At 39.3% G+C, this 21,673-nt stretch overlaps 1 protein-coding gene across 1 annotated transcript in view; it reads right to left on the reverse strand.

Moving 5' to 3' along the window:
- unc80 (unc80, NALCN channel complex subunit) overlaps positions 1–21,673 on the reverse strand; it is a 1,843,891-nt gene that overhangs the window by 357,753 nt on the left and 1,464,465 nt on the right. The window contains exon 55 of the mRNA XM_090378420.1: positions 13,001–13,171. Coding sequence (XP_090234546.1) covers positions 13,001–13,171 — 171 coding nt within the window. The remainder of the gene's footprint in view (positions 1–13,000; positions 13,172–21,673) is intronic.

A 21,673-nucleotide genomic window follows, 5' to 3' on the forward strand; every position in this document is an offset into this window, starting at 1 on the left:
GGGTAAATGCATGGATACATATAAATTGACATATGACACAGAGGCCTATGAAAGATAAGAACTGGTCTGTAACCAGATTACAAAGGAGGTTGGGCGAGCGAGGGCAGACTGTGGGAGGGGATGGAGGGAGGCAAGGGATGCAGGGAGGAACAGCAAGGAGTTCTTTACTTGTGTGGGCTCTGGATGGAAGGGGATGAATCACATTGCTCCACTTGATATTGATGGTTCAACCGTTGATGATCCTGCTCGGGTAGCTGACAAACTAAATGAGTATTTTGCATCGACATTCACACACGAGGAGCTATTCAGCGAGGGGAATGCCAGAGGTGTATTCAACTCTGGCAGTAAGCTAGATAATCTTGTAATAACTGAGAGTAAAGTGGAGGAGAAATTGTTGAAGATAAACACAAGAAAGGCACCTGGGGTGGATGGGATCTATACAGTTATATTAAAGGAGGCACCAAAGTAAGTAAGCAAACCCTTAGCCATAATTATGAAAGCTTCCTTGGACTCAGGGGAAGTACCCATAGACTGGAGATGTGCAAATGTGACCCCATTTCACAAGGAAGGATCGAGGGCTGACACAAGTGGTTGTAGACTTGTGAGTTTAACTTCTGTTCTGGGAAAACTGATGTAGGCACTGCAGGATCATCTAGACAAGACTTCAGTTGTGGCTTGGACACAGCATGGTTTTGTTGAGGGAAAGTCTTGCCTGACCAATTTGATTGGATACTGTGATGCAGTCGCTAAGGAGCTGGATGCAGGGAATAGCTTTGATATTATATGTTTGGAATCTTCGAGAGGTTTTTGATACTGTTGCGCATGGAAGTCTGCTGCACAATTTGGAACAGTGTGGCATTGGAGGCGGGTTGCTGCTGTGGATGGGGGGGATGGTTGAGGGGAAGAGGGCAGAGTGTGGTAGTCAGTGGACGCTGCTCATCGTGGACTAGTGTTGTTGGTGGAGTCCCTCAGGGTTCGGTGTTGGGGTCCATTGTTGTTTTCTGTATTTATAAATGATATTGATGATGGTATATCAGGCTTGGTGTCCAAGTTTGCAGACGATACGGATGTTGGCAGGGTTTCTAAGGACACTACTGACGCAGTGCTGCTGCAACGGGGGTCTGGAAAGGTTGAGCAGAGATTGGCTGAGGGGTATCGGATGAAGTATAACATGACAAATGTATAAAGTGCTGCATATGGGAAACAGCGACCCCGGAGCAACATATCAACTCTGTGGTACAACAGTGACAGTGGTAGAGAATGAAAAGGACATGGGGGGTGGTTGTGCAGGCAGATATGAAATTCTCTGAGCAGTGAAGGTGGGCTGCAGGAGTAGTTCATGGTGTCTTGTCAATGATATGCAGGAGTTTTTCTAGCAGGGATAAGGAGGTGATTGTTCCCTTGTGTAGGGCAATGATCGGGCCACACCTTGAGTACTGTATACAGGTCTGGAGGCCTTATTTCAGAAAGGATGTGGAGCTGCTGGAAAGAGTGCAGAGGGGGGCATCAGGATTGGTGAATGGAACTAAGGGTTGCTCTTGCGGAGAAAGGCTTGAGTTTTGCAAGTTGCAGTGTCTGGAGGCTGGGCACCTGTGAGGTGATCTGATAGGAGTGAATAAAGCCTTGAATGGTTTGAGCATGCTGAGTGCCAATGGGATTCTTCCTCTTGCTCAGAATAATCACCTGAGAGGGCATAAATTCAGATTGAGGAAGGACAAATGTGGGATGGATGTGTGGATGTTTTGCCTTTGGCCAGCAGGTGGTTGGTTGGTGGAACGGACTTCCATCCCTTGTTGTGGAGGTTGATGGCCTGAATAAATTTGAGGCTCAGCTGGACAGGTATTTCGAATGAACAGAGGGGTGAAATGGAAGTGTTGTTTTTTTTTTTTTTTTGGCTGATGCTGCATAAGCTTGCTTTCTTGCGTCATATGCCTCTGCTAATGCTAATGCTACTACAGTGACAGTGGTAGAGAGTGAAAAGGACATGGGGGTAATTGTGCAGGCAGATATGAAGTTTTCTGAGTAGTGCAGACAGTCTGCAAGAATAGCTAATGGTGTCTTGTCAATGATATACAGGAATTTTTCTAGCAGGGATAAGGTGATTATCCCCTTGTATAAGGCAATGGTCAGAGCACACCTTGAGTACTGTATACAGGTCTGAAGGCCTCATTTTAAGAAGGATGTAGAGCAGTTGGAACAAGTACAGAGAAGGGGAACAAGATTAGTGAATGGAACAAAGGGTTGCTCTTACAAAGAAAGGCTTAAGTTTTGCAAATTACAGTGTCTAGAGACTAGGCACCTGCAAGGTCATCTGATTGAGGTGTATAAAGCCTTGAATGGTTTGAGCATGCTCAATGCTGATGGGATTCTTCCTCTTGTCTGAATAATCGCCTGAGAGGGCATAAATTCAAATTGAGGAAAGACAGTTGTAGGATAGATGTGTGGAAGTTTGCCTTTAGCCAGTGGATGGTTGATTGCTGGAACAAACTTCCATCTGTCATTGTAGAAGTTGAAAGCTTAAACAGATTTAAGGCACAACTAGACAAACATTTGGAGCGAGTGGATGGGTGAAATGAGAAGGGTGTGTGTGTGTGTGTGTGTGTGTTTTGGCTGATACTATATAAGGTTGCTTTCTTGCATCATGTGCCCTTGCTAATGCTAAAACAATTGAATGTGGAAGAAACACTTTACAGGTTTATACAGCTGCCTAATTTGCAGGTCTTGACATGCCTAATCATGTATGAGAACGTCTGTTCTTTTCAGTCACAAAGGAAGTAGTATGTATATCTTGTAATTGTTGTAGTAGGGTTTTAGAAGCATCAGTGACTAAGGCCATATTGATCCATGTATACTGTCTGTAAATTGCGTGTGTTCTGTTTACTGGACAAAAAAACCAAGTTTCTGGGAGAAAAAACCATGAACCACATGAAAAAGCCTGAACCACATTGAGAAAAAACGCCCATAAAAATTCCTCACATCATTGACAGGACTCAAACTCAGGTCTTTTCCACCAGGTGTGGGGAGATAGGTGATTTTACCAACCATGCTATCCACTAGGGGATGTATATCTTGTAAACATAGAATGTGTATCTAAGAAAACACTTCTTACTTGTTTTAAAATAGCTGTACGTGATAGGTAATGAGTTAATTAATGTATGCAGTGCATTACATTTCAGGCAAGATCGATTTGTTCTTTTTTTTTTTTTGCTAAAGGTTTGCTTACCTCTTTTTCCTGCTTCTTTAAATATATATATTTATATATTCCTTTCTTTTATTTACTTTTAGCTTCAAAATTTCTTTTCATTTTCTTCTCAGTTATTAAAAATTAATTAGCTATTTATTACCCCAAAAACTATTCAGCAGTAATAACTTGGTATTCTCATACCTAAGAACATCTCTGCAGATAAATATAGATGCAAAATATTTATTTAGTTGCTGGTGACCTAAATAAATATTTTGCTCATATCTATTGGACTGATCTGGTTCATTTCTTTACTTTCAATGTTAACATAAGCAAACAATTATTTGCTACTTTTCTTTGCATTCTTACCTAAAGACTTCTCATCATTTATGGGTAGGAGTAACCCCAGAGTAACATACTAACTGTTTGCTACTACACTCAGGGTAGTAGAGAATGAAAAGTACCTGGGGGTAATTGTGCAGTCAGATAAGAAGTGCTCTGAGCAGTGCAGACAGGCTGCAAGAGTAGCTCGTGGTGTCTTGTCAAAGATATACAGAAATTTTGCTAGCAGGGATAATGAGATGATTGTCCCCTTGTATAAGGCAATGGTCAGGCCACACCTTGAGTACTGCCTACAGGTCTGGAGGCCTCATTTTAGGAAGGATGTATAGCTGCTGGGATGAGTACAGAGAAGGGCAACAAGATTGGTGAGTGGAACAAATGGTTGCTGTTACCAAGAAAGGCTTAAGTTCTGCAAACTGAAGTGTGTGTGTGGAGACTAGGCACCTGTAAGGTGATCTAACTGAGGTGTATAAGGCCTTGAACAGTTTGAGAAAGCTCAATACTGATGGGATTCTTCCCCTTGCTCAGATTACTCACCTGAGGGGACATAAATTTAAATTAAGGAAAGACAATTGTAGAATAGATATGCAGAAATTTGTCTTTAGCCAGTGGATGGTTGATAGCTGGAACAAACTTCCATCTGTTGTAGTGCAGGCAACTACTTAAATAAGTTCAAGGCAGAACTAGACAAACATTTGGAGTGAATGGATGAGTGAAATGGGAAGGGTTTTTTTTTTTTTTTTTTTGGCTGATGCTACATAAGCTTGCTTTCTTGCATCATATGCCTCTATTAATGCTAATGCTAATCTGCCTTAGTTTGCCTAACCCCTTAGTGACTTACCTGCAGAATAGTTTGTACTTACTGCAAGTTTCTGTGTTCCATAGTAATTTATAATCATCTCATGCATTTTTCTTCTTTGCCACCCATCTTATCAGTTTTTATGACATCCAGTTAGGTCTAAACCATGAACAAATATCTCTTCGTTGGTGTAAAAGGCTCAATTCTAAATGGCTTCCCATTTAGAATTTGATAACAGTAATATCATCAGTTTATCCCACTGAAAGGAAAAATTAAAAATTGTCTACAACTGTTGTAGTCTCCTTTATGTAAGTAAAATCCCTTCAATGGGGAAAAATCCCTTCCTCTTACCGGTAGTTATATCTTTAAGTAAATTCCACATCAATATGTTACAATCACTGCCACCAGGAAATTTCTAATGCATGAGGAATCATTGTGGATAATCAAATGAAGAATACTGCTTTTTCTAAATGTCTCTCTAACATGCTGGTTTAGAAAATAGTCATGCAATAAATCCATGAAAATCTTGATACTGAGTAACCAACCCACAACTTCCGGTCACTATTTGGAAAGTTTAAAATTCTCCATTAGAAGACATTCTGATTTACTTGTTATAACACCACCTACCCCTACCCTCATTTCTGTTTTCCCCAGTGTTTATGTTGCACCAAACTGACTCAAGATTGCACTGTTTGCCCACATCAACTTGGTGCACTGCACCAGATTGTAAGTACTTTTTAATCACGAGCTTAAATCATTCCTTCCCTTCTGTCCTGTCTGTACTTTCTATACATATTACACTTATGATATTCAAATTCATATCCTTTATGTCTGATTGGTACCATATCTCTGATAGTTCTATGCTGTCTGACTTTGATTACCTATCCAGTACTTCAAATTCATCGAATTTATTTACTATACTTCCTAGAATAAGTGTGCATGTAAGCATAAAAGCACCTGTTCTTAGTAAATCTAACGCACCCCACACGTATTTGTCTGACCTCTGATGAACTCCAGTAGACCTTGAATCCCCAACATCTTACTTTCCAGACGGCTGCTGCAAGTCCCAATAGAAGAAGTGCAAGAATTACTCTTGCCTCTGCCTGTGACTGCTGTTAAACTATTGGTCTGTGTATTCCCCACATCCTAAAGCAGTTTTTCAACCCACTTAACACTATCTTTATAGCATTAACAAATATTCCAGTATCTCTTATATTTAATTAGCATTAGCATTAGCATTAGCATTAGTAGAGGCATTTGATGCAAGAAAGCAAGCTTATGCAGAATCAGCCAAAAAAAAAAAAAAAAAAAACACTTCCACTTCACCCCTCTGTTCGTTCAAAATACCTGTCCAGCTGAGCCTTAAACTTATTTAGGCTATCAACCTCCACCACAAGGGATGGAAGTCTGTTCCACCAACCAACCACCCGCTGGCTAAAGGCAAATTTCCGCACGTCTATCCTACATCTGTCTTTCCTCAATTTGAATTTATGCCCTCTCAGGTGATTATTCTGAGCTAGAGGAAGAATCCCATCAGCATTGAGCATGCTTAAACCATTCAAGGCTTTATACACCTCTATCAGATCACCTCGCTGGTGCCTAGTCTCCAGACACTGTAATTTGCAAAACTTAAGCCTTTCTTCGTAAGAGCACCCCTTTGTTCCATTCACTAATCTTGTTGCCCTTCTCTGTACTCGTTCCAGCAGCTCTACATCCTTCTTGAAATGAGGCCTCCAGACCTGTATACAGTACTCTAGGTGTGGCCTGACCATCGCCTTATACAATCGAATAATCACCTCCTTATCCCTGCTGAAAAAATTCCTGTATATCATTGACAATACTCCATGAGCTACTCTTGCAGCCCGTCTGCACTGCTCAGAGAACTTCATATCTGCCTGCACAACCACCCCCAAGTCCCTTTCATTCTCTACCACTGTCAGTGTTGTACCACAGAGTTGATACGTTGCTCTGGGGTTGCTGTTTCCCATGTGTAGTACTTTACATTTGTCAATGTTAAACTTCATTTGCCACCTCTCAGCCCATCTGCTCAACCTTTCCAGATCCTGTTGCAGCAGCATAGTGTCAGTAGTGTCCTTGACAACCCTCCCAACCTTTGTATCGTCTGCAAACTTGGACATTAATCCCGATATACCATCATCAATATCATTTATAAATACAGAAAACAATAATGGACCAAACACTGAGCCCTGAGGGACTCCACTAATAACATCAGTCCACGATGAGCAGTGTCCATTGATTACCACTCTCTGTCTTCTCCCCCTCAACCACCCCTTTATCCATAGCAGCAATTTGCCTCCAACGTCACACTGCTCCAATTTGTGTAGCAGTCTTCCATGTGCAACAGTATCAAAAGCCTTTCTAAGATCCAAGTATATAATATCAAAGTTATTCCCTGCATCCAGTTCTTTTGTGACTGCATCATAGTATCCAATCAAGTTGGTCAGGCAATACTTCCCCTTAACAAAACCATGCTGTGTCTGAGCTATAACTGAAGTCTTGTCTAAATGATCCTCCAGTGCTTCTTTAACCAGTGCCTCCATTAATTTTCCTGGAACAGAAGTTAAGCTCACAGGTCTATAATTACTTGTGTCAGCCTTTGATCCTCCTTTGTGAATCGGGGTCACATTTGCACATTTCCAGTCTATGGGTACCTCCCCTGAGTCCAAGGAAGCTCTCATAATTATGGCTAAGGGTTTGCTTATTTCCTTTGCTGCCTCCTTTAATATAACTGGATAGATCCCATCCACCCCGGGTGCCTTTCTTGTGTTTATCTTCAACAGTTTCTCCTCCACTTTACTCCCAGTTATTTCAAGATTCTGTAGCTTACTGCTAGAGTTGAATACACCTCTGGCATTCCCCTCACTAAATAACTCCTCATTTGTGAATGTCGATGCAAAATATTCATTTAGTTTGTTAGCTACCTGAGCAGGATCATCAACACTTGACCCATCAATATCAAGTGGACCAATCTGATTCATCCCTTTCCTTCTAGAGTTTAGATAAGTAAAGAACTCTTTGCTGTTTTTCTTTGCATCCCTTGCCAAGGATTTCTCGTAATCTGCCTTCGCCTGCCTAACCTCCTTTGTAACTTGGTTGCATATCAACTTGTATCTATCATAGGCTTCTGTGTCATGTGTTAATTTGTAAGTATCCCATGCATTTTTCTTCTCTGCCATATGCCTCATTAGTTCATCTGACATCCATTTTGGCCTAAACCTTGAACAATATTTCTTAGTTGGTATGTAAAGCCTAGTAGCTTCCAAGATAAGTTCTTTGAATGCTTCCCATTTTGAATTTGCTGTTGGTAACATCATCAGTTGGTCCCACTATATAGAATTTAAATACTGTCTCAGTCCATCGTAGTCGCCTTTACGGAAGCAATAACCCTTCCCTTTACCCCTGATGGTAGTTACCTCTTTGAGTAAATCCCACTTCAGCACACTGTGATCACTGCCACCTAGTGGTTCATTTATCTGCAGATTCTTAATGCATGAAGAATCACTGCTGATAATCAAATCAAGAGTATTACTCCCTCTAGTTGCCTCCCGAACATGCTGATGTAGAAAACAATCATCCAATAAATCCACAAAAGCCCTGCTAGTGTGTGAGTATCCAGCCCCCAAATTCCAGTCAATATCTGGGAAATTAAAATCTCCCATTATAAGACACTCTGATTTACTGGCCCACTCTATATCCCTGTACAGTTCCTTATTATACTCATCAGAGTCATTAGGCCTATAGCACACTCCTACTCTCAATTTTGATCTCCCAATGTTTATGTCACACCAAACTGACTCCACACTGCACTGTCCAGCAATGTCGACTGGCTTCACTTCCTTGGTTTTTATGTGTTTCTTAACTAATAGCATAACACCTCCCCCTTCCTATCCTGTCTATCCTTTCTGTAGACGTTGTACTCCCCAAATTGCAGTTCCGCATCCCTTATATCTGTGTGACACCACGTCTCTGATATCCCAACAATATCTGCCTTCGATGTTTTGAGCAATACCTCAAATTCATCAAATTTATTTACTAAACTCCTAGCATTGGTGTACACGCAAGTATACCTGCACCTGTTTCTATTCTTAGCTACCCTAACACAACCCATGTGTTTACTTGTACTGCAATGGCTCCCAGCAGTCTCTGAAATACCATGCATCTTGTAATCATATCCTATCACTGTAAAAATAGTCTCTCCTGTTAACAAGCACATAACATGGTGAGAAAAATTCTCATGAGCCTTGCACAGCCTCACCAGAGCCAAATTGATTGACAAGAGCTCTCATCATGTACTCATTCCAATTGTGTTTGGGCAGAATTGCACTTTCATATTTAATCCTGACACAACTTTTTTCAATGCTGCCCTGTGCTTCTTTTGTAAATCCTCAAATCTCCTACCCTTAATATCATTAGTATCAATGTGTACAACAATGTCACCTTTTGTGCTCTTAAAAGATGACAGCTGCTCAAAAACTTCTATAGCTTCTAGTTTGCTCAGGCAGGCATATCTTAGTCCTATTCCAATTTGGACCAGATTTTGGGTGAGACCTTTTTTACAAAATATATTTCCTTTGTACAAAATATATTATAATCTGTTTCCCTGACTGAGTCATCTATAATAGCTACTTCCTGTAGAACAGAGTGCTTTCTACTGTGGAGGATTTCATTGTGTCGCATAATGCATGAGTGTAATCTCCAGTATTTTGCTGGGCACATGCATGCTTAATGTGTCACCTATTTTTTAATTTCTTCAAGGCCATCAATCCTGTTCATCTCTAAATGACTCTAAACTGAACATAAGCCCAAGCTTTAGTGCCACGTAAATGGCACTAATGGAAGTAGAATGATTGAAAACTGAATGCAATGGGAGAAGAATAAATGAAAACTGAATGCAATGGGAGAATAATAATTGAAAATTGAATGAAGTGAACCATGCCAATTTTATATGATTTCAACTACTGTGCTGAAAATACTACTGTAGACCTGTGGTAATATATTAGCTATTAATTTGCACAGTGAAGATTGTAATCTTCTATAATGAGTTGTCAGACTGGTTTACAACATTTCGTACCAATTCCAAAATAGATTCAAACTGAGGAAAGACAGCTGCAGAATAGATGTGCGAAAGTTTGCCTTTAGCCAGCGAGTAATTAATTGCTGGAACAGACTTCCATCTATTGTTGTGGAAGTTGATAGCTTAAACGATATCGATGGGTCAACTGTTGATGATCCTGCTCAGGTAGCTAACAAACTAAATGAATCAACATTCACACATGAGGAGTTATTTAGCGAGGGGAAAGCCAGAGGTGTATTCAACTCTAGCAGTAAGCTAGAAAATCTTGTAATAACTGAGAGTAAAGTGGAGGAGAAATTGTTGAAGATAAACACAAGAAAGGCACCTGGGGTGGATGGGATCTATCCAGTTATATTAAAGGAGGCAGCAAAGGAAGTAAGTAAACCCTTAGCCATAATTATGAGAGCTTCCTTGGACTCAGGGGAGGTACCTACAGACTGGAGATGTGCAAATGTCACCCCAATTCACAAAGGAGGATCAAAGGTTGACACAAGTAATTATAGACCTGTGAGTTTAACTTCTGCTCCAGGAAAATTAATGGAGGCACTAGTTAAAGAAGCACTGCAGGATCATTTAGACAAGACTTCAGCTATAGCTCGGACACAGCATGGTTTTGTTAAGGGGAAGTCATGCCTTACCAATTTGATTGGATACTATGATGCAGTCACAAAGGAATTGGATGCAGGGAATAACTTTGATATTATATACTTGGATCTTAGAAAGGCTTTTGATACTGTTGCACATGGAAGACTGCTGCACAAATTGGAGCAGTGTGGCATTGGAGGCAAATTGCTTCTGTGAATAAAGGGGTGGCTGAGGGGGAGAAGATAGAGAGTGGTAATCAATGGACACTGCTTGTTGTGGACTAATGTTATTAGGGGAGTCCATCAGGGCTCAGTGTTGGGTCCATTATTGTTTTCTGTATTCATAAATGATATTGATGAGGATATATCAAGCTTAATGTCGAAGTTTGCAGATGACACAAAGGTAGGTAGGGTTGTCAATGACACTACTGACACTATGCTGCTGCAACAGGATCTGGAAAGGTTGAGCAGATGGGCTGAGAGGTGGCAAATGAAGTTTAACATTGACAAATGTAAAGTACTACACATAGGAAACAGCAACCCCAGAGCAACGTATCAACTCTGTGGTACTACACTGACAGTGGTAGAGAATGAAAGGGACCTGGGGGTGGTTGTGCAGGCAGATGTGAAGTTCTCTGAGCAGTGGAGACGGGCTGCAAGAGTAGCTCATGGTGTATTGTCAATGATATATAGGAATTTTTCTAGCAGGGATAAGGAGGTGATTATTCCCTTGTATAAGGCAATGGTCAGGCCACACCTAGAGTACTGTATACAGGTCTGGAGGCCTCATTTCAAGAAGGATGTAGAGCTGCTGGAACGGGTACAGAGAAGGGCAACAAGATTAGTGAATGGAACAAAGGGTGCTCTTACGAAGAAAGGCTTAAGTTTTGCAAATTAGTGTCTGGAGACTAGGCACCAGCGAGGTGATCTGATAGAGGTGTATAAGGCCTTGAATGGTTTGAGAATGCTCAATGCTGATGGGATTCTTCCTCTCGCTCAGAATAATCACCTGAGAGGGCATAAATTCAAACTGAGGAAAGACAGATGTAGGATAGACGTGCGGAAATTTGCCTTTAGCCAGCGGGTGGTTGGTTGGTGGAACAGACTTCCATCCCTTGTCATGGAAGTTGATAGCCTAAATAAGTTTAAGGCTCAGCTGGACAGGTATTTTGAACGAACAGAGGGGTAAATTGGTTTTTTTTTTTTTTTTGGCTGATGCTGCATAAGCTTGCTTTCTTGCATCAAATGCCTCTACTAATGCTAATGCTAATGCTAAACAAATTTAAGGGGGAACTAGACAAACATTTGGAGTGATCGGATGTAAGCTTGCTTTCTTGCATCATGTGCATCAACTAACGGTGCCTCCCAAAATCCCGACTTACCGATTGTATTTTAAAAGAACAAAGTTAGTCTATATCTCAAAAACTGTTTTTGCAATAAAAAATGTTTTTCATTTAATCAAAACAGCCACTAAAAACATTAAAATTTTATTATAAAGATATATATCTGTTCACAAAAACCACATTACTGACAATAATCTGAGTTTAATGATATCAAAATCACAGATTTAAATTTTCAAAAAATCTTACAAATTATAATCAAACATTTATGTATTACAGTATAATAATCTTAATGTACTTCAATAATCTTAATAATAATACTTAAATAATCTTAAGTATTATAATAATAAGAAGAAAATGGGATTTTTTTTTTTTCAGGGATATTTTAACCCTTTCAAAATATTCTGCCGGCAACCATGGTCAAGCCTAATGTAGGCCTGATGTAGTCGAGTGGTCATGAGTGAGAGTGCATAGCACGCGTTCCTTGAGTGGACCGGGGTTCAAGCCCATGATTACTAAATACGATAAATATTTGTATTGATGATTTACTGTAAACTCTGCTGACTTGGTTGTCGTGCCGGTGTATAAACAGAAAAAATTTACTTGTCAAAGAAATTCATGAAAGTACAGCTAATAACAAATACCTGTATAATTACAGTTTTAGTTATGCTAATGATATTTATGACAAATGTTATGCAGCTGCCAAAATGTATTACTCCAAATTTTCATATTCTGAAATTATTCTTATTTCAAGTTTTTTATCTTTAGCATTTCAATGCTATACCTATAATTATTGCTCAAACGCCCTATACAAATACCAAAATTCGACTTGAAAAATTACCAATCGAATGCAATATAATACAGTAAAATTAATTAAGTCATTTTTATTTGCTGTTCGTATTTTAAAACTGCTTGTTTCTGTAACAGAAAACATGATCTTCAAATTGAAAGAGGTTTTTGTCGTTAAAAATTTTATTTTTTATATTCTTTCTATACAAAATTAATATAATATGGTAAATTTTTACTTACTAAAAAACTAATAAATATATAGAATTATATTAATATATTTTTACAATATGGTAGATAGTGTTGGCATTCTGGGCTCTCGGGATTTTGGGCCAGACCTATCTACTAATGCTAATGCTAATATTTCATATCACAAACTGTTACTATACGTTTCTCCACAGCCATCAGGCAACTCCAAATATTATTTTAAACAATTTCTTGTCTCCCATTCCAAATAATAGTGACTACTGGATGCAATGCAACAGTGTGCCTACTCATGTAATTATTCCTTCTTTCTTTCTCTCTTTTTTGGTATATCAGCTAGAGGGTTAAGAATTGCTGGAGTCACTGATGGGATATGAATCCCAAATTTCTAAACAATGAACAAGTGACAAATATATTGTACTGCCATGGATGATGGGAAGCAGGATATTTAGAGATAACTGATGGGAAAGGTACATGGTAGGATGCAATCCAACTCTTAAACTGAAGGGAAGGAGAGAACAGAGGAGTAGAACAAAAAAGTGAAGTTTCTCAGATAGAAATCATACATTACGATAATATAAAAATAAAGCAAAAACAGCAAATTGACACAAATGTCACAGACATAGCATAGACAGACAGATACAGAACTGACGTAACAGAGATACTTACCCCAAGTGCCATAATTTGCATAGCTACAAGTCGTACAACAACTGATGAGAAACTGGTTGGTGGTGATTGGCCCATGGCAACTGCAGCAGATGGTAAATTTGTGATACTATCAGCATTCAGAGTAGCATTTTGGTTTCCAAGCACAATGCTCTGACAAACGGCTATAAGAGACTAGAAACAAAAAAAAAAAAAATTGAAAAAAAAATATATATATAATTTTTTTTAAATATAGTTATTTTCAAGAAAATTCTGTAATTGTTAATTAACAACAGTGTGTTATGATTTATTCACCTCCATTAAAACTGAAATAAAACTGTAAGAGATCTTTAATAAAATCGTTACATGTAAAACAATTATATAAAAAAAAAAAAAAAAACAGAAAAAAAAATCTGTTTCATGAATGTCAATGAATACTTTTGTACCAAGAGACAGATTCATGAATAAGTCTCTTGATACAGAAAAAAAAAAAAAAATTGCATGGCAAAAATTTGAAACTCAGTTTAGGAGCATGGCCTATAAACTAGTGATTGGCATTTTTTTTTAATGAAAACCTCAAACATGAAAGGTATTAAAATATACAGTACTCAGTATCATGCATGGGATGAAGGTTAAGAAGAGAGAATACTCTTTTTTGGCATTAGACTTGAATTACTGTAGTCGTAATTACCAGGAAATACATGTGAAGGAAGCTTGTTCCAGAAAACAGAAAGGATATATGAGGAAGAAGAAAGGTAGGTTCTATGAGTTTGAGGTGGTAGGTCTAGGTTTATAGGTGGTGGATGACTTTCATCAACCGGTGAAATACCACCACTTTGCTTATTGGAGGCTTAAAGTGCCGAAACCCATGTTTAGTCTCTAGAGCAAAGTTTCCGGCATCCTCCCCTCCCCTCTTACTTCTCCTTCAACCCATGCACTGTACGAAGTACTATAGGTTTTGATACCTTTCGTGTTTGGAGTTTTCGTAAAAAAAAAAAAATAAATGAACCCTGGCTGGTTGTGGCACATGTTTGGACTGATTTGGAATAGAGAGAAGGGAAACTACAGATGCCAATTCAGAGGATCAGGTGCACATGGAAATCCACAGAAGCACATGGAAGTTTGTCCATAGTTGGATAAGCTATAGAAAATGTATGCAGCAGAAACAAAACATCTATGAGACAGAGAGCGGAGTGACTTCATAAGAGATGGATCATTAATTAACCAGACTACCCTTTTTTGAATAGAGTCTATAAGCCTGAGAGTGGGTTTTGTATGCACTACATCAGATGTGGGAACAACATCCCATGGTAGTGTCGTTTTGAGATCTAGAGAGAGAGAAGTAGTGTAGAAGAAAAATAATGCCGAGAGTGAAAGAGAAATCCCAGTTTTTTGATGAAGAGGAAGCAATATTTGTGATGTACTTATACAAGTGAGATTAGAAGTCTGAATAATCCATAATAAAGATATGTAACCTTGTCTAGAGATTTTAATATCATCAAAGATAAGCATAAAAGAAGTAGTCTATTTTTAGGGTTTTTTTTTTTTTTTTTTTTATGTAAACCCCAAACATGAGAGGTATTAGAACCTATAGTACTTAGTACCGTGCTTGGTTGGGAGGTTGACATTGGACTTGAATTTCTGTAGACTGTAATTTTCAGGAAATATGTATGAAGGAAGGTTGTTCGAGAAAACGGCAGTTGAATGAATAAACAAGGAAGATGAAAAGTTGGTCCTGTGAGTTTGAAGTTGGACAGTAAATGGATGTTGGCTGGTGGCGGCACATGTTCAGACTGTTTTGAAAGAGAGAGCGGGAATTACAGAAGCCAGTTCAGAAGAACAGTGCCCATGGAGGTATCTGTAGAAGAGGCATGCAGCAGAAACAGTATGTCCATGAGACAGCGAGTGGAGAGACTCTGTTAGAGATGAATCATTAATTAACATAACTGCCCTCTTCTGAATGGAATCAAGAAGCCTCAGAGAGGTTTTGGGGCCACCACCCCAGATGTGAGAACAATATTCCATGGCAGGGCGGATTTGCAATTTATACAGAGTGAGCAGCTGTTTGGAAGAAAAGTAACGCCGAGGGCAAAAGAGAAAACCAAGTTTTTTAGATGCAGAGAAAGCAATATTTGTAATGTGCTTGTGCCAGGAGAGATTAGAAGTCAGGGTAATCCCCAAAAGAGATATATCATTTTACCTAGAAATTGGAGTGTCACTAAAGATAAGCATAGGAGCAGAACAATCCTTTTTTGCGAGATATAAGACAAGCCTGAGTTTTAGAAGGGTTGAAATCAACTAAGTTGTCTTTGCCGCACTGGAGAATTACCTGAAGATCGGCATTTAAGGAATTGGTAGCAGATTTTCGAGAAGTTGAAGCTGAGCGAGCAGGGCAAGGTTTCTCAAAATGTAAAGTGGAATGCAATGTGATATCATTGGCAAAACTATGGATAGGATTTCCAGTCAATGGAAGAAGGTCATTAATGTACAAGAGGAAAAGAGTGGAGGAAACAACTGAATCTTGTGGGACACCGGCATTAGTGGAGAAATTAGATGACAGAGAGCCATCTACCATCACCCTCAGTGAGCGATCAGAGAGAAAACTGGATAACCAATTACTAAAAACAGATGGCAAACCATAAGATGGAAGCTTGTTTAGAAGACCTTTATGCCAAACACGATCGAAAGCCTTTGAGATGTCAAGCGCAACAGCTTGTGTTTCACCGAACCTTTCCATTGAATTAGTCCATAAATCGGTAATATAAGCCAGAATATCACCAGTGAATCGACACTGACAGAATACATACTGGCGATTGTTGATCACACGGAACGTTTCTAGGTAGTTTAAGAGTTGGCGGTTAATTGATTCCTCCATTACTTTAGAAAGAGTAGAAGTAATTGCAATGGGACGATAATTGGATGGGAGGGATTTGTCACCCTTTTTAGGAACTGGCTGGATATGAGCAAATTTCCAAGCAGAAGGAAAAACACCTTTGGAATAAGAAAGTGAAAAAAGGCGGCAAAGAATATGAGTAAATTCAGGAGCACAAGTTTTGAGAACAAGTGGAGAAATACCATCGGGACCTGGAGCTTTCTTAGCATCAAGATTTGTCAAAATCCTTCTGACAACCTTTTGACGGAAGACCACAGGAGGCATTGAATGGAGCGTGTTGGGAATGGTGGGAGGTGTTTTACCAAGATCATTAATATATGAGTTGGAAGGAAAATGGGATACTAGCAGGTCAGCTTTATCTTTGGCTGAAGTGACAACAGAACTATCTGGTTTGGACAGAGGTGGGAGCAAAGATGGACAAAAGTTGCGGACAAAAGCTTTGGCAAGGGACCAGAATGCACGGCCACCATTAGGGCAAGAAGCAAGTTTTCTACTCTTAGCCTGTTCAAACTCTAGTTTGGACTGATTAATAACTGCTTTACAATTGTTGCGAGCTTTGGTGTAGGCAGAAAATTAAACTGAAGAATTAGAAACAAGCCAATTACGATATGCAACATTCTTCTCTTGAACAGCCTTAGCACATTTATTGGAAAACCAAGGTTTAGATAAAGGACGAGATTTTAAAGTGGAGTGTAGGATAGAGGATTCCATTCTGCAAGAATAATTTCACTGAAACGATCTGAGCAAACGTTGACATCAGAAGTTTTGAAACAGTAGTCCGACAAAGGAAAAGAAGAAAAGAAATCTCGCAGGTCATCCCATTTTGCATTCTTTTAATGCCAAACAACACGAGGTTGGGAATAGCCATGAGATAAAGGCTCCATTGGAGAAGAGACAATCACCAAGTTGTGATCTGAAGTGCCTAAAGGACCTCGCACTTCGACTGTGTACTTGAAGGGTTGTTTGTGAGAAAAAGATCAAGCGTGTTGGCTGTATGATTAGGATTGTCCAGTATTCTTGTAGGTGAATGAACAATCTGTGCAAGGTCATTAGTAATTGCAAAAGCCTCAGCATCTCGACCTGCTGGGTCGGTGTGACTAGAAAACGGAAGCCAGCTGGAGTTGTGAACATTAAAATCACCAAGGAAAATTACCTCACTGTTAGGAAAGTTGGACTGGAGAAAATCAAGTTGCAAAGAGAGGAAGTCAAAAAGCTCCAAGTGATTAGTGGAGTTGGGAGAACGGTAGAGACAACAGATGAATTTTAAACAATGAGGTAGAGAGAGAGAGAGAGATTTTAAGCCAGAGAAGATCAAAGAGAGTAGATTCCAAATTGTCAAGTCTCTGACAGGGAATATAAGAACGGACATATGCACAAGTGCCACCTTTGAGGTGAAAGGAATCATACAGCGAATAATTTGGGCATCTGAGATGAGCAGTAGTTGAATCAACCGATAACTGAAATTCTGTCAGAAAAAGTACATTGGGTTTGGCAGACTGCAAGTTGAAATGGACATGCATGACTGGACTGAATTTTAGAAGGATTGAAATTAAGTAAGTTATCCTTTGCCCCACTAGAGAATTACCTGAAGATTAGCGTTTAAAATATTGGTGGTGGACATTCAAGAAGATGAAGCTGTTTGTGCAGGGCAAGGTATCTTAAACTGGTAGGCAGAATCCAATATACTATTATCTGCAAAACTATGGATAGGATTTCCAGTGTAAGAAGGTCATTCAATATAAGAGGAAAAGAGTGAGAGAAAGCCCTTGGGAATCATCACCATTAGTGGAAAAGTTAGGAGAAAGAAAGCCATCTACCATCACCCAAATTGAGATGAGAGAGAGAGAACTGAACACCCAATTAAAAAAAAAAAAAAACAGACAGCAATCCATAAGATGGCAACTTGTTTAGAAAAACATTTATACCAAACATCATCAAACATCATCAAGCCTTACAAATGTAAATCAGCTTGTCCATAGTTGGATAATGTAAACTAATATATTACCAGAGGCCAGCACTGATCGAATCCACACTGGTGATCACTAATCAGATGGAAGGTTTCAAGATAGTTTAGGAATTGGAAATTAATGGATTTCTTCATTACTTTGGAAAGAGTAGAGGTAAGAGGATTGGGATGATAATTGGATGGGAGGGATTTGTCACCCTTTTTTTAGGAACTGGCTGGATATGAGGAATTTCTAACCAAATGGAAAAACATCAGTGGATTATGGAAGTGTAAAAATGTGAGAACAGGATCAAGCTCAGGAGCGAAGGTTTTGAGAATGATAGAAATGTCATCAGGATCTGGAGCTTTCCAGGGATTAAAATTATTCAAAAATTTTTTTGACATCCTTTTGATGGAAGATCATAGGAGGCATTGAGAAGAGTGTACTGGGAATAGCTGGAGATAGTAAACCAAGAGTGTCAATGCTAGAGTCAGTGGAAAAGCAGGATGCTAGTAAATAGACTTTATATTTAGCTGAGGGGGCAACAGCATCATCAGGTTTGAACATAGGTGGAAGTCATCATCATCAGCCATTTTCAATCCACTGCAGGATGAAGGCCTCTCCAGCACCTTCTGTTTTGAGCACTGGCCATCCATTTACTACCCAAAAACTCATGAATTTCATCTATCCATCTCCGCCTTTGTCTTCCAGGTTTTCTTCTAGCTCCTCTTGGGTACCATTCTGTTATTTTCTTAGTTCATCTGTCATCATGTCTTCGAGCTATGTGTCCTGCCCAAGACCATTTTTAGTTCTTTACTTTTGATAAGAATGTCCTTTACTTGAGTTTGCTGCCTAATCCATGTGTTTCTCTTCTTATCTAACAGTCTGATTCCCAATATAATTCGTTCAATTCTTCGCTGTGTAGTTCTCAGCTTCTCTTCCATTCCATTCTTTTGGTGAGTGCCCAAGTTTCGCTTCCATAAGTCATGGTGGGGAGTATACATTGATTCATTATTTTACGTTTCAGACAAACTGGGATATTGCTCTTCAGTATGTGACTATATTTCTTGAATGCTATCCATCCAAAATTTATTCTTCTCTTGACTTCCAGCCATTTATCATTATTACAGCTAATAACTTGTCCCAGATAAGTATATGACTCCACCTTTTCAATTGCTTCTCCTTCAATCATTGTTTCCCTTTCCGTGGCATACTTGTTCATCATTCCTTTTGTTTTAGCCATATTCATCTTTAGTCCAAAATCCTTACTAACTGTGCATAACTGATTAAGATTTTCCTCTAATTCTTTGGGATCGTGGCTTATAACCACAATGTCATCTGCAAACCGTAAATGGTTTAGGTACTCTCCGCTCACATTGACTCCTTTCTGCGACCAGTCTAATCTTCTGAAAGCTTCCTCAAGGGCAGCAGTAAACAGCTTCGGAGATATTGTGTCTCCTTGTCGAACTCCTTTCTCGATTTTAAATTTGCTACTGTCTTTGTCTAGTCTAATAAAGGAGGTAGTACTCTCATATATTTTCTTCAAACTCATAATATATGGAGTATCTATGCCTTGTCTTTCCAGTGCCCGAAACATTGCCATATGCTGTATGGAGTCAAATGCCTTTTCATAATCCACAAATACCAGGCATAATGGCATTTTATATTCATTTGCTTTCTCCTGGCAATAGCTTTGGCAAGAGACCAGAATTCTTGACTACTGTTGCATAAGAAACAAGTTTTATACTCTCAGCTTATTCAAAATCCAGTTTTGGACTAACAGCTTTGTTGTTGCGAGATTTAGTATTGGCAGAAAATGAACCTGGAGATCTGGATGTGAGCCAATTTTAATATGCAACATTCTTGTTTTGAAAAACCTTAGCATTTATTGGAAAACCTAGGTTTTCCAATAAATGCTAAGGTAAAGGTAAAGGTTTAGGTAAAGGATGAGATTTTATGGTGGTGCAGAATAAAGAATTTCATCGCTACTAGAATAATTTCAGTGACACAATCTGAGTAAAGTTTTATATCAGAAGATTTAAAACAGTAATCCAAAAAAGGAAGAGAATAGAAATCTCACATTCTTGTAATGCCAAACAACATGAGGCTGAGAATGGCTGCAAGAGGAAGGCTCCATTGGAGAAGAGCTCATCACCAAGTTGTGTTCAGAGACTGCTGGGAATCATTGGGGTACAAATAAACACATATGTTGTGTTGGTAGCTAAGAAAAAGAACAGGTGCATGTATACTTGCGTGTACACCAATGCTAGGAGTTTAGTAAATAAATTTGATGAATTTGAGGTATTGCTCAAAACATCAAAGGCAGATATTGTGGGGATTTCAGAGACGTGGTGTCACAAAGATATAAGGAATGCAGAACTGGAATTTGGGGAGTACAATATCTATAGAAAGGATAGACAGGGTAGGAAGGGAGGAGGGGTTATGCTATTAGTTAAGAAATACATAAAATCCAAGGAAGTGAAGCCAGTCGACATTGCTGGACAGTGCAGTGTCGAGTCAGTTTGGTGTGACATAAGCATTGGGAGATCAAAATTGAGAGTAGGAGTGTGCTATAGGCCTAATGACTCTAATGAGTATAATAAGAAACTGTACGGGGAAATAGAATGGGTCAGTAAATCAGAGAGTCTTATAGTGGGGGATTTTAATTTCCCAGATATTGACTGGAATTTGGGGGCTGGTCACTCACACACTAGCAAGGCTTTTGTGGATTTATTGGATGATTGTTTTCTACATCAGCATGTTCGGGAGGCAACTAGACGGAGTAATACTTTTGATTTGATTATCAGTAGTGATGCTTCATGCATTAAGAATCTGCAGGTAAATGGTAAAGGGGTAAAGGGAAGGGTTATTGCTTTCGTAAAGGCGACTACGATGGACTGAGACAGTATTTAAATTCTATACAGTGGGACCAACTGATGTTACCAACAGCAAATTCAAAATGGGAAACATTCAAAGAACTTCTCTTGGAAGCTACTAGGCTTTACAAACCAACTAAGAAATATTGTTCAAGGTTTAGGCCTAAGTGGATGTCAGATGAACTAATGAGACATATGGCAGAGAAGAAAAATGCATGGGATACATACAAATTAACACGTTACACAGAAGCCTATGATAGATACAAGTTGATCTGTAACCAAGTTACAAAGGAGGTTAGGCAGGCGAAGGCAGATTACGAGAAATCTTTAGCAAGGGATGCAAAGAAAAACAGCAAAGAGTTCTTTACTTATGTAAACTCTAGACGGAAGGGGATGAATCAGATTGGTCCATTTGATATCGATGGGTCAACTGTTGATGATCCTGCTCAGGTAGCTAACAAACTGAATGAATATTTTGCATCGACATTCACACATGAGGAGTTCTTCAGTCAGGGGAATGCCAGAGGTGTATTCAACTCTGGCAGTAAGGTAGAGAATCTTGTAATAATTGAGAGTAAAGTGGAGAAGAAATTGTTGAAGATAAATACAAGAAAGGCACCTGGGGTGGATGGGATCTATCCAGTTATGTTAAAGGAAGCAGGAAAGGAAGTAAGCAAACCCTTAGCCTTAATTATGAGAGCTTCCTTGGATTGATTGATTGATTTGGTAGTTGTTGCCGCATCGGCTTCTGTGGCCATATTGCACCTCCCAAGGTTTTTGCAGTACTTTGATCCAAGCCCGAGGCGGGAATCGAACCCACAACCTTTGGGTTGCCGGGCAGGTACTTTACCCACTCGGATAGCCCGGTCGGCCCTTCCTTGGACTCAGGGGAAGTACCCATGGACTGGACATGTGCAAATGTAACCCCAATTCACAAAGGAGGATCAAAGGCTGACACAAGTAATTATAGACCTGTGAGTTT

Source organism: Mastigoproctus giganteus, chromosome 7, assembly GCF_048544385.1.
Source record: "Mastigoproctus giganteus isolate SK-2022 chromosome 7, ASM4854438v1, whole genome shotgun sequence".
Classification (NCBI taxonomy): domain Eukaryota; kingdom Metazoa; phylum Arthropoda; class Arachnida; order Uropygi; family Thelyphonidae; genus Mastigoproctus; species Mastigoproctus giganteus.